Raw genomic sequence first — 14,035 nt, 5'->3', positions numbered from 1 at the left:
AAGTGCTGGGATTACAGGCTTGAGCCACCGCGCCCGGCCGGGGAGAGACTAATTACTGAGTGCCCAGGAGTCCAGGATCAAGGGGCGTCGTGAACACGTGCCTGCAGGGTCCTAGGATCCTGAGCCGGTATCCAGGCACTCAGCGGCTGCGGGGCTCGGACTCGGCGTCCTCACCAAATGCTCCCGCTCATTCTCCGCCGCTTCGCGACTCAGCCGCCCTTCCCTGGACACTCATTGGGAAGTCTTCGGAAGCGTGTACCAATCAAAACCCTCCTCGTGTCTCCAGTCCCCGCCCAGCTACTGCTCTAGAGAGCCGGGGGCGGGCCCTCTCCTCAATGACCCAATGGCAGTGCAAGCGGAGTGCCGCGCGGGCCGACCATTGGCTACCGCGAGAGGGCGCTGTCAGAATCGGATTGGACCGCGGCGAGGACGGAAGCGGCGCAAGAGCCCGAGCGGCTGGAGCCGGGCCGGGGCGATGTGGAGCGCGGGCTGCGGCGGGTCTGCCGCGCCGGTGCTGTTGGTGCTGCTGCTGGCGCTCTTAGTGCCGAGCGGTGGTGCCGCCAAGACTGGCGCGGGGCTCGTGACCTGCGGGTCGGTGCTGAAGCTGCTCAATACGCACCACCGGGTGCGGCTGCACTCGCACGACATCAAATACGGATCCGGTGCGTGTGATCTGCGACTGGGAGATCGCGGGGATCGGGGGCTTGGGGTTGGGAGTGTGGAGACAGGGTGGTCGTGGGGGTCTGTGGGCCGTCTCGAAGCCGGGCGGCGGAGGCTCTAGAGTCGTTGAGGGGTCAAGGGGCGCAAGGCTTTGAGGGTGTCGAGGATATTGAGGGTGGGGACGGTCGTCGGGGAACTGCAGGCTCAAAGACTGAGGGGGGTGTCAGGCGGGGGCCGGGGCTGGGGGTGAGCCCCTTGGGGTCCCCTGGGAAATATTACGGTCCCAGGGCGAGGGTCCGGGGTTCTGCGATTGACGGAGGCCCTGGGTGGGTGGGGTGTCACTCCTCAGGCAGCGGCCAGCAATCGGTGACCGGCGTAGAGGCGTCGGACGACGCCAATAGCTACTGGCGGATCCGCGGCAGTTCGGAAGGCGGGTGCCCGCGTGGGTCCCCGGTGCGCTGCGGGCAGGCGGTGCGGCTCACGCATGTGCTTACGGGCAAGAACCTACACACGCACCACTTCCCTTCGCCGCTGTCCAACAACCAGGTGAGCCCCTCCCGGAGCCCCTAGAGAGATTCCTGGCCTGTGTGAGGGGCCAGAGATTCTGGGTTCCAATCTGAGCCTCAGCTTCTTCGTGAAATGGAAATTTCACTTCAGAGATGGTTACTGCGCACCCCCTCCGGGGACACAGAGTAACTCCGCCAGGATCCTGCCCCCAGGTGCTCCCGGCCCAGCAGGGAGACCTATGGGAGAGAGATCCGAAGAGATCCTCCTGGATAGCTCTTCCTCTAGGGGCAAGTGGGACCCAGGAGGAGAATCCACACAGCCTTGAGGGTGGGGAATAGGAAACTCCACTGGGGAGGAGGAACTCAGGCTGGATCTGAAAGGATGATTAGGAGTCCTCCAAGCCATAAAGGGAAAAGAGGGACTTCCCAGGCCAGCAGAAGAGATTGCGCCAATGCATGGAGGTCAGTGGAATTCAGGGGATTGGGATGGAACAGTAGGTGCCCTTGGAGGGTTGGTGGAAGAAAATGTATACGATAGATAGACAGCTTGACTGTTAGCCTGAGGGGCTGAAGGTAGGTCAGAGGGGTTAGGACTGGGAGAATGTGGAGGAGGAGGCCTTAGCTCTGTGGGGACCAGTGGTCTCTGCACAGACAGATGCAATGGTGTGTGCATGTGTCTGAAGAGCCCATGCTGGGGAGGGGGTGCCAGAGGTTGCACGGGCGGGTCACGGTGTCACCTTTTGCAGCTGTGGGAGCTGAGTCTCTGGGAAGGGCAGGGAAGGATCCTAGGCTCAGTGTAGGTACGAATGCCGCCTTCTGTGGTGACCACTGTCCCCTCACCCTCTGCACCTATAGGAGGTGAGTGCCTTTGGGGAAGATGGCGAGGGTGACGACCTGGACCTATGGACAGTGCGCTGCTCTGGACAGCACTGGGAGCGTGAGGCTGCTGTGCGCTTCCAGCACGTGGGCACCTCTGTGTTCCTGTCAGTCACGGGTGAGCAGTATGGAAGCCCCATCCGTGGGCAGCATGAGGTCCACGGCATGCCCAGTGCCAACACGCACAATACGTGGAAGGCCATGGAAGGCATCTTCATCAAGCCTAGTGTGGAGCCCTCTGCAGGTCACGATGAACTCTGAGTGTGGGATGGATGGATGGGTGGATGGTGGCAGGTGGGGTGTCTGCAGGGCCACTCTTGGCAGAGACTTTGGGTTTGTAGGGGTCCTCAAGTGCCTTTGTGATTAAAGAATGTTGGTTTATGATTGTGTTTCACTGTGAACCTGAGGATGACCAGGAGCTGCCAGCCCAGGCCCAGCTGATCATCTGTTCCTCAGTGCAAAACCTGTCTCCATCCCAGCATGACTGCTGAACCTGTCCAAACCCTTTATTATTATTATTATTATTGGTTTTTCGGGGGGTTTTGCTTTTTTTTTTTTGAGACGAACTCTCGCTCTTGTCCACCAGGCTGGAGCGCAATGGTGCAATCTTAACTCACTGCAACCTCCGTCTCCCGGGTTCAAGTGATTCTCCTGCCTCAGCCTCCTGAGTAGCTGGGATTACAGGCATCTGTCACCACACCCGGTTAATTTTTGTTTTTTGTTTTTTTTTTTAAGTAGAGATGGTGTTTCACCATGTTGGCCAGGCTGGTCTCGAACTTCCTACCTCAGGTGATCTGCCCAGCTCAGCCTCCCAAAGTGCTGGGATTACAGACATGAACCACCACGCCCGGCCTGGGTTTTGCTTTTTTAGAGATGGTCTCACTCTGTTGCCCAGTCTGGAGTGCAGTGGCATGATCATGGCTCACTGTAAACTTGAACTTCTGGGCTCAAGTGATCTTTCCACTTCAGCCTCCTGAGTAGCTGGGACTACAGGCACATACCACCATGCCCAGCTAATTATTATTTCTGATGAGACAGAGTCTTGCTCTGTCATCCAGGCTGGAGTACAGTGGCAGTGATTATAGCTCACTGCATCCTGGGCTCAAGTGATTTTCCTACCTCAGCCTCCCAAGTAGCTGGGACTACAGGCATGTGCCACCATGCTTGGCTAATTTTTTTATTTCATTTTTTTGAGACAACGTCTTGCTCTGTCCCCAGGCTGGAATGCAGTGGCAGAACTCCGCTCACTGGGTTCAAGTGATTCTCCTGCCTCAGCCTCCTGAGTAACTGGGATTACAGGCATGCGCCACCACACCCAGCTAATGTTTGCATTTTTAGTAGAGATGGGATTTCACCACATTGGCCAGGCTGGTCTTGAACTCCCAACCTCAAGTGATCCGCCCACCTTGGCCTCCCAAAGTGCTGGGATTATAGGCGTGAACCACTGTGTCCACTCCCCCTGGCTAATTTTTAAAATTGTTTTAGTAGAGACAAGGTCTCACTGTATTGCTCTGGCTGTTCTCAAATTCCTGAGCTCAAATGATCCTTCCACCTTTGCTCTCATCAAGTGCTGGGATTCCAGTTGTATTACTTTGATTTTGAGACAGGGTCTTACTATTTTGCCCTGGCCGGACTCGAACTGCATGGCTCAAGCCTCCTCCTGCCTCAGTCTCTCAAGTGGCTGGGATTACAGGCGAGTGTCACTGTGCAATCTAAATCTTTTCAGTGGTCTTCCATGTACTCCAGTGCTGCCCTGGGCATCCCCCTGTCCACCCTCAGGCGGTCTGATGGCAAGTGACCCCAGTTCCCCAGCCCCTTAGCTTTATGAACCTTCCTGTTAAGGGCCAAGGCCAGACCTCAGAGCAGGATGGATAGGAGCCCCACTCCCTGTCAGCTGGGATGAGGCACAAGCTCTCCAGCTCCCTCATCCCTAGATGTGAAGAGCTCACTCTCCTGTCAGTTGTGGCAGTCTTGACACCTGTATTTGACCAAGAGACAGATGAGGATTCTGCCCATCCACTGGAAAGTAGCATCACAGTTTCCCTCACTCGGTGCAAATGGCACCCCAGCCACCCTAGCCTGCCTAGGCACATGGCATCTCAGGCCACCACCATGACCTTTGAAAGTATCAGTGAGATAACAGAACTACAGAAGATACTGCAAGGGAAGGCATCCACGTAAAACTGCTACCTGCAGATATCTGAGAAGACTTCCTGGAAGAGTAAGCATAATTTGGGCAGGCCAGAGTATGGTACCTTTAAGGCAGGAACAGACGAAATAGGAGAGCCCTAATAAGGGAGGATAACTGTTAGCTTTGCTGGTGTGTGGGTGGCCTCTAGCGGTAACGGCAGAGATTACAGGCTTCCTGGACTTGGTAACTCAGCTGGGCTGCTGTGGGTTGGCCTAGGACACGGGGAGCTACTCAGTATAATGGTTTGCTTCCCTGAAGCAGAACAAAAGAGCCCAAGGAGAGAGGCTAGGGGTGGCAACTGACTGGAAGAGGCTCGGAGTAGTGTGGACAGAGCACCCTGTATTGGAGAAATCAATTGACCTTTCATGGTTTTTTTTGGTTTGTTTTTGTTTTTGAGGCAATGTCTCTGTTGCCCAGGCTAGAGTGAAGTGGTGTGATCTCGGTTCACTGCAACCTCCACCTCGCAGGTTTAAATGATCTTCCCACCTCAGCCTCCGGAGTAGCTGGGACTATAGGCATGCACCACCACGCCCAGCTAATTGTAGTATTTTTTTCTAGAGACAGGGTTTTGCCATGTTGCCCACGCTGGTCTCGAACTCCTGGACTCAAGTGATCTGCTCACCTCAGCCTGCCAAAGTGCTGGGATTACAGGCGTGCACCACCATGCCTGGCCTCAGTTGACCTTATTAAAGGATGGAGCCTCTGGACATGGTGGCACACGCCTGTAATCTCAGCGCTTTGGGAAGCTGAAGTGGAAGGACTGCTTGAGCCCAAGAGTTGGAGACCAAGAGTTGGTGAGCTATGATGGTGCTACTGCATTCCAGCTGGGCAATAGAGAGACTCTGTCTCTTTAAAAAAAAAAAAAAAAAAAAAAAAAAGCCGGGCGCAGTGGCTCACGCCTGTAATCTCAGCACTTTGGGAGGCTGAGGCAGGCAGATCACAAGGTCAGGAGATCGAGACCATCCTGGCTAACATGGTGAAACTCTGTCCCTACTAAAAATACAAAAAAATTAGCTGGGCATGGTGGCAAGCACCTGTAGTCCCAGCTACTGGGGAGGCTGAGGCAGGAGAATGGAGTGAACCTGGGAGGTGGAGCTTACAGTGAGCCAAGATCCTGCCACTACACTCCAGTCTGGACAACAGAGCGAGATTCCATCTCAAAAAAAAAAAAAAAAAAAAGGCCGGGCGTAGTGTCTCAAGCCTGTAATCCCAGCACTTTGGGAGGCTGAGACGGGCGGATCACGAGGTCAGGAGATCGAGACCATTCTGGCTAACACAGTGAAACCCCGTCTCTACTAAAAATACAAAAAAAACTAGCTGGGCAAGGTGGTGGGTGCCTGTAGTCCCAACTACTTGGGAGGATGAGGCAGGAGAATGGCATGAACCCGGGAGGCAGAGCTTGCAGTGAGCTGAGATCCAGCCACTGCACTCCAGCCTGGGGGACAGAACGAGACTCCGTCTCAGAAAAAAAAAAAAAAAAAAAAAAAAAAAAAAAAAGGCTCGGGGTGGGGTGAGGGGACAGGAGAAAAACTCTAGCCAATTATGAATTTGAACTCCTGGGCTTAAGCAATTCTCCCATCTCAGCCTCCAAAGTGTTGGAATTGTAGGCGTAAGCCACAGCACCTGGCTTTTTCTTTTTTATTTTTTTGGGGAGATAGGATCTTGGTCTGTCACCCAGGCTGGAGTATAGTGGCTCAATCACAGCTCACTGCAACCTCTACCTCCTGGGCTTAAGAGGTCGTCCCACCTCAGCCTCCTGAGTAGCTGGGACCACAGGCATACCATACCACACCTGGCTAATAGTTGAATTTTATGTCGAGATAGGGTTTTGCTATGTTGCCCAGGCTGGTCTCAAACTCCTGGGCTCAAGTGATCCTCCCACCTTGGTTTCTTTTTTTTTTCTTTTTTTTTGAGGTGGAGTCTCACTCTGTCGCCCAGGCAGTGCAGTGACTTAATGCAACCTCTGCCTCCCGGATTCCAGCAATTCTCCTGCCTAGCCTCCTGAATAGCTGGAATTACAGGCATGTGCCACTACACCTGTCTGATTTTTGTATTTTTTAGTAGAGATGGGCTTTTGCCATGTTGACCAGGCTGGTCTTGAACTCCTGACCTCAGGTGATGTGCCTGCCTCAGCCTCCCAAAGTGCTGGGATTGCAGGCGTGAGCCACTGCGCCTGGCCCCCGCCTTGGCTTCTGAAAGTGCTGGAATTATGACCGTGAGCCACTGCACCCGTCTTCATTGTTAAACTTCTTGAGGATCATCTACAAGTCTATCCACCTCTCCCATCACTCATCTGACCTGAGAGGATTTGAATGGAAGTATTGCTGGCATAGAGGAATGGGGCTGTGAGAGGGGACGGGAAAGAAGCCAGTGAAAGGTACATTATTGAGCAAATTACCTCCGTGGGCAACTGGAGCTCAATCCCATTGGGGATCTCTGGGACCCAGTGCAGAATGTGCATCAAAGTTATCCTACCCAGCAGGGTGCAGGGGTTCTCACTTGTAATCCCAGCACATTGGGAGACCAAGGTGGGTGGATCATTTGAAGTTAGGAGTTCTAGATCAGTCTGGTCAACAAGGCGAAACCCCAGCTCTATTAAAAAAAAAAAATACAAAAACTAATTGGGCACGGTGGTGCATGCCTGTAATCCCAGCTACTTGGGTAGCTGAGGCACTCCAGCCTGGGCGACAGAGTGAGAGTCTATCTCAATCAATCAATCAATCAATCAATAAAAGCTATTCCACCCAAGGGGCAAGGAAGTGAGGTACTTACCTCCCAAAGTAGTTTCCCTCACAGGCTGGGTCTGCTGAGTGCGTGGCAGGAGCCACTCTGTAGCACTTTGCACTGGCCTTGTACATTGGCTAAGGGACTCCTGAAACCAGAATAAGGACCCCAGGGTGAGCCTCAGGTGGTGGCCATGAGCATCCTTTCTGTAGAGGTGAGTGCCAAGGGAATGTGCGTGGGGCACCAACAGGGTGGACTACATTCTATGTATTCATCCGTTCTCACACTGTTTTTTTTTTTGAGACGGAATCTCGCTCTGTCGCCCAGGCTGGAGTGCAGTGGCCGGATCTTGGCTCACTGCAAGCTCCGTCTCCCGGGTTAACGCCATTCTCCTGCCTCAGCCTCCCCAGTAGCTGGGACTACAGGCGCCCGCCACCTCGCCCAGCTAGTTTTTTTGTATTTTTTAGTAGAGACGGGGTTTCACCGGGTTAGCCAGGATGGTCTCGATCTCCTGACCTCGTGATCCGCCTGTCTCGGCCTCCCAAAGTGCTGGGATTACAGGCTTGAGCCACCGCGCCCGGCCTCTCACACTGTTATAAAGATACTACCTGAGGCTGGGCACGGTGGCTCATGCCTTTGGGAGGCTGAGGCAGGCGGATCACCTGAGGGCAGGAGTTCGAGACCAGCCTGGCCAACATGGTGAAACCTTGTCTCTACTAAAAATACAAAAATTAGCTGGGAGTGGCCGGATACGGTGGCTCATGCCTGTAATCCCACCACTTTGGGAGGCCGAGGCGGGTGGATCACCTGAGATCAGGCATTTGAGACCAGCCTGCCTAACATGGTGAAACCCCATCTCTACTAAAAATACAAAAAATTAGCCAGGCGCGGTGGCTCACGCCTGTAATCCCAGCACTTTGGGAGGCCGAGGCGGGTGGATCACAAGGTCAGGAGATTGAGGCCACAGTGAAACCCTGTCTCTACTAAAAATACAAAAAATTAGCTGGGTGCTGTGGCGGGCGCCTGTAGTCCCAGCTACTCGGGAGGCTGAGTCAGGAGAATGGCGTGAACCCAGGAGGTGGAGCTTGCAGTAAGCCGAGATCGCTCCACTGCACTCCAGCCTGGGGGACAGAGCAAGACTCCATCTCAAAAAAAAAAAAAAAAAAAAAAAAATTAGCTGGGCGTGGTGGCGGGCACCTGTAATCCCAGCTACTCCAGAGGCTGAGGCAGGAGAATCACTTGAACCTGGGAGGCGGAAGTCGCAGTGAGCCAAGATCACACCATTGCATTCCAGCCTAGGTGACAGGAGCAAAGCTCTGTCTCAAAACAAAAACAAAAATTAGCTGGGAGTAGTGGTGGGCACCTGTAATCCCAGCTGCTTAGGAGGCTGAGGCAGAATTGCTTGAACCTGGGAGGCAGAGGCTGCAGTGAGCCAATGTTGTGCCATTGCACTCCAGCCTGAGTGATGAGAGCGAAACTGTCTCAGTTTAAAAAAAAAAAAAAAAAAAAAGATACTACTTGAGACTGGGTAACTTATAAAGAAGAGATTTAATTGACTCACAGTTCTGCATGGCTGGAGAGGCCTCAGGAAACTTACAGTCATGGCGGAAGGCAAAGGGCAAACAAGTCATGTCTGGCACAGTGACAGGAGAGAGAGAGAGTGCTCAGGGGAAACTGCCACTTTTATTTATTTTTGAGATGGAGTCTTGTTTTGTCGCCCAAGCTGGAGTGCAGTGGTGTGATATCAGCTCACTGCAACCTCTGCCTCCCAGGTTCAAGCGATTCTCCTGCCTCAGTCTCCTGAGTAGCTGGAACTACAGGCGTATACCACCACACCTGGCTAATTTTTGTATTTATAGTAGAGACAGGGTTTCACCATGTTGGCCAGGCTGGGAAACTGCCACTTTTAAAACCATCAGATCTTGTGAGAACTCCTTCACTATCAGCATGAGAACAGCATGGGGGAAAGTGCCCCCATGATCCAATCACCTCCCACCAGCTCCCTCTTTTGACACTTGGGGATTACAATTCTAGATGAGATTAGGCTGGGGACACAGGGCCAAAACATATCACCCTGCAAATCCAAGGGGGCACTCTTGTGGTCCAACCCCAGCTCCTGTGGGCTGTCAAAGCCCACTCCTCCCTCTCTGTCTATTCCCCCACCCCCACCACCACACATGGGTAAGCAGTGAGGTGAGGAGCGTTGACTAAAACGAACCCAACAGTGCACAAGTGGGAATCCCTGGGCAACCAAAGCCCAAGCTGTGGGAGCAGATAAGATTGTTCCAGGCAGAATGCAGGACGAGACTAAAAATAAAAACTGCAGTGGCAGCAGAACTCACTTTTAGTGAAAACTTACTAAATGCCAGGTGCTGGGCCAACAATTTACATGGCATCTCATTTGCTCCTGGCAACAGCCAGCCCTATGGAGCAGGTTTGATTGCCATCTCAGTTTTCAAGAAGGCAACAGGGGTTCATAAAGATTCAAAACCACCTCTGCCTGCCTCAAAAACATTTGCTCTCAGCCATTGGACTGTTAATAAAGCAGGAGGGGTTACAGGGGCACAGTTGTCTAAGCAGTTTCCCCCTTCCCCCTAGGAGCCGTTCAAGAGCCCGGTGACCAGTATACTTCCTAGTCATCAGCGGAGGGTAGGCGCTTAATGAATGCTTACCCGCAAAGTGGATCACAATCACGAAGAAAGCAAACCTTACACTCCGTTCCCCGTATTTCCCACAGATCCAAGAGACCACGGCGCCCAGGACCGGGTCTCCATAGCCCAGTCATACCCGGGGGTTTTCATGAAAGCCCCACTCGCGTCCTGCCGGGCGATCCGGGGTGGCTGAGTTGGGAGGGAGGCTACCCCAGTTCGGAAGCCCACCACGTCCGAATATCCCAGACAGCAACCTCAGCACGCACAACAAAGCTCGCGGCCGCGTTCACAGCAGGCTTGGCTGGGGGTTCGGGAATTTCCAGAGGGTCTCGGCCTCCCCCACGGCGGGCTCTCGCCTGGCGTCCCTCACCGGGCTTCCTAGCGCTCTTGTCGGTGTCGCTAGAAAACTTGCAGAGATTGGAGCTGAGAAAAGGCGGGCAAAGTTCCTTTTGATAAGTTATGAATGGGGAAAAAGTGTTTGTAAAACTCATTGTTAAAACCACGGAGCCCGAGACTCGGCCGGCGCCGGGCCAATGGGAGCCCGGAGGCTATTTTGAAATCGCTCCCGTCTCAGCCAATAGGCGTGCAGAAGGCGAATCCCCGCGCCAGCGCCGGCCAATGAGCGCAGCGCTATGCTAAGGAGTCGGGGGCCCGGCCCCTCCGACTGTCAGCCGGTTAAAGATGGAGCCGGCAGGCGAGGGGCCGCCACGAGGTGCAGGGTCGTCTGGTTGGGGACCTGGGGGCAGACGATGGCCGGGATCCTCCTCCATCTAACCCTCCGCGTCCTGACCCGGGCCTGGGCGGAAGGGATGTCTGCGTGAGTAGCTGGGTCTGAGGAGGGGATCCTGGGTTGGGCTGCGCGGCCCTACCCGGCGGGTCCGGCGGAGGGGCGCGGCCGGGATCCCGGGCGCCCTCTTTGGAACAGGGAACTCTAGAAGGGTGCGGACCCCCATCCTCTGCTCCGCTCTGGGCCTCCAGGCAGAAGAATATGTTAGAACAGAACCCGGAGCCTATGTAGTGCAGGGTAAGGGGCCAGGGAAGGGATGGGGTCGTCAGCTAGAAAGGGCGCGTCGTCCCGGGGTGGGGCCGCCCTTTTTCTCCTGGAGCCGCGGGCTGAGTCAGGGCGCAGGGTCGTCGGGCTGTACCCACCCCGCTCCGGGCGCTAGCCGGCTTTGGACTGCGGCTGAACGCGGGTCCATCTTTGTGTGTGCGCCCCCTCCCCTGCGTGGCCCATCAGCTCCTGCTCCGGGATTGGAACTACCCCCTAGTCTAGGGTTTCTTCTTCACCTCAATCCGGAGCGTTCTGGGAAAGGCCTGGGTGGTTCTGAAGGTTCTGAAGACCCCAAGGACGCACCCCGCTGCGGCCTCCTTCCCTGCCCAGATGGACTGGACAGGGGCTCTGGCCCCACCCACCCATCCATGGTTGAGCTTCCCGCCCTGCATGTATTGAGGGTGGTGGGGGTCCCCCCTGCTGACCGCAGGTGCTCTGACGAGGTTGCACTACTGTGCTCTGAGAAGCAGTGCAATGATATTGTCAAAGCATCTGGGACCAGCCTTGGGGATCTCCCTCCCTACAACCCTCACCTCCCACTCCCCAGGCAGGGCCTCTTGGGCTTGCAGGCCCTCCCCTCCCCCCCTGCCCAATTCGCTCCCTTCTGCATGGAAACTTGAGATTCTAGCCAGGCCTGGGCCTCTGGGGTCAGAGGGCACCCTTCCCCCAGGCAGAGGCCCCGCCCCAGCCAGCCTACATTCCAGGTCTCAGATCCCTACAGACCACCCTGTGGGAGGCACTGGCAGGCCTGCCCGACACTCTTTCCCTGTTGCACTACTGTGGGCCACTGGGAAGCAGTGCAATGATGAAAGGGCATCGGTCAGGTCCAGCCTGCTACCCTGGGAAGGGGAAACGGAGCTTGCTGCCTCACTCCACTTTTCAGTTGAGAACGTTGAGGTGCCCAGAGGGTAAGTGTTTCCACTGGTTAGGCACAGATATGAAGCTGGACTGGACCCTCCATCAGAGGATCAGGTGGGTGCAGAGCTGGAGGATCATCCCTAAACTCTCCATCCTGGTCATGGCTGGACAGGTGCAGGAGCAGACCCCCCCAGCTTCTGAAAAGCTCTTGTTTGAAGGTCTTTCCACATTGGGTCCCTGGGGTAAGACTGGGACTCCAGGCCTGGTCAGCGTCTTAGGGGAAATACAGGCCCACTCCTTTACATGGAAGATCATTCTGGGCCTGGCTTGGACCCAGTCCTTGCCGGGAGCTTGAACAGGCACAGGCTCTGGAGAGAATGTTCTTCTGGGTAGCAGTTGGGGAGGTGGGGGTAAGGCAGGCCTTCCAGGAGGCAGCCTTCACCCCAGGGCATCAGTCATATCTGGACTCGGCTGGAGTGGTACTATGTGAGATGGATGGGTCGACTTGGGATACAAAGCCTGCAAATGATGCCTACCAACCATGCCAGTTTGTTCTCTTACAGAGAGGTGTGCCCTGAACCTTCAGGAGGGACTGAGAAGTGTCTAGTATGCCAACCATCCTGGCTGGAATGAGGGGTTGGAGCTGAACTTCCAAGGAGCCTGACCCCAGGCATGCTTGGATGACCACCTCTACCATCAGACCTGACACAGTGCAAAAGGTTTCTATGTGCCCAGTGACGGTCATTCAAATCTTTTTTTTTTTTTTTTTTTGAGATGGAGTCTCACTCTGTCACCCAGGCTAGAGTGCAGCGGCACAATCTTGGCTCACTGCAACCCCCACCTCCTGGGTTCAAGCGATTCTCCTGCCTCAGCCTCCCAAGTATCTGGGATTACAGGCATGTGCCATCATGCCTGGCTACTTTTTTGTATTTTTAGTAGAGATGGGGTTTCACTGTGTTGGCCATGATGGTCTCAGTCTCCTGACCTCGTGGTCCTCCCTCCTTGGCCTCCCAAAGTATTGGGATTACAGGCATGAGCCACCATGCCTGGCCTCAAATCTTTAGAGGACTAGGTTTCCAGATGGGCTTTTGGGAGTTCCCCTCACCCCTAGCTGGGCACATTGGGAAACTGCTTTACCCCTATCCTGGGGAGAGAAGCCCTGGCACCCGTGGACGGAACAGGGGCAATGACACATGTTCCTTGCCTTCCTAGTCCTGATCCCTTGGGGTTCCTTGATCCCAGGGTCATTTGACTTAGATCCATCCTCCCTTCCTCTAGGCACCAGGGGCCATGGCTGGTGGCTACCCATCAGTCCTGTACAGATTCTGTACCCACTGGCTGGAGACCCCCATGCAACTATCTCCTGCTCTTGCTGGGGGGGACTGAACTCAGGCCTCTGCTCATGGGCTCCTTCCCTGTGGAAGCCTTTCCTGGGCTCCACAGCATTGAATGTTCCTGCAGCACAGCCTGTTAAATCCATTTTTTTTTTTTTTTTTTTTTTTTAGATGAAGTCTTGCTCTGTCACCCAGGCTGGAGTGCAGTGGCACAATCTCGGCTCACTGCAACCTCTGCCTCCCAGGTTCAAGCTATTCTTCTGCCACAGCTTCCCAAGTAGCTGGGACTACAGGTGCGTGCCACCACGCCCAGCTAATTTTTGTATTTTTAGTAGAAACAGGGTTTCACCATGTTGGCTAGGCTGGTCTTGAATTCTTGACCTCATGATCTGCCTTTCTGGGCCTCCCAAAGTGCTGGGATTACAGGTGTGAGCCACCGCACCTGGCCTAAATCAAAATTTTCTCCCTGTGGCAGAAGTGTCCATTAGACTGGGAGCCCGAGGACAGAGACAACTGTCATTTAAAATATCTCTCTGGCCAGGTGCAGTGGCTCATGCCTGTAATCCCAGCACTTTGGGAGGCCAAGGCGGGTGGATTACCTAAGGTCAGGAATTCTAGACCAGCCTGGCAAACATGGCCAAACCCCGTGTCTACTAAAAATACAAAAAATTAGCCTGGTGTGGTGGCACATGCCTGTAATCCCAGCTACTAAAAGACATGGGCCGGGGAGCTGAGATTGCACCATTGCACTCCAGCCTGGACAGGAAGAGGGAAACTCCCTCTAAAAAAAAAAAAAAAAAAATCTCTTGGCAGTGCCTGAACAATTAGCAGGGGCCCAATACCTTTCCTTTTTTTTTTGAGACGGAGTTTCGCTCTTGTTGTCCAGGCTGGAGTGCAATGGCACGATCTCGGCTAATCACAACCTCCACCTCCTGGGTTCAAGCGATTCTCCTGCCTCAGCCTCCCGAGTAGCTGGGATTACAGGAATGTGCCACCACACCAGGCTAATTTTTTGTATTTTTAGTAGAGATGGGGTTTGGCCATGTTTGCCAGGCTAGTCTCGAATTCCTGACCTCAGGTGATCCACCTGCCTCGGCCTCTCAAAGTGCTAGGAGCCGTGAGCCACTGTGCCAGCCTACACTTTTTAAAAATACAAATAAAGAGGCCGGGCGCGGTGGCTCAAG

General features: G+C 54.4%; 1 protein-coding gene across 1 annotated transcript; it reads left to right on the top strand.

The window, feature by feature from the left end:
- Positions 1 to 396: 396 nt before the first annotated feature.
- SDF2L1 (stromal cell derived factor 2 like 1) lies at positions 397 to 2,426 on the top strand. Its single transcript, XM_033234095.1, has 3 exons — positions 397 to 662; positions 1,010 to 1,206; positions 2,022 to 2,426. Exons 1-3 carry the CDS (start codon positions 476 to 478, stop codon positions 2,301 to 2,303), a joined length of 666 nt encoding a protein of 221 aa, XP_033089986.1. The 5' UTR covers positions 397 to 475; the 3' UTR covers positions 2,304 to 2,426.
- The last annotated feature ends 11,609 nt before the right edge of the window (positions 2,427 to 14,035 follow it).

The sequence above is a fragment of the Trachypithecus francoisi genome, unplaced genomic scaffold (genome assembly GCF_009764315.1).
Source record: "Trachypithecus francoisi isolate TF-2019V2 unplaced genomic scaffold, Tfra_2.0 Lachesis_group14, whole genome shotgun sequence".
Taxonomy (NCBI): Eukaryota; Metazoa; Chordata; class Mammalia; order Primates; family Cercopithecidae; genus Trachypithecus; species Trachypithecus francoisi.
The sequence above is the reverse complement of the archived record's forward strand: the minus strand, read 5'-3'. Positions and strand labels throughout refer to the sequence as shown.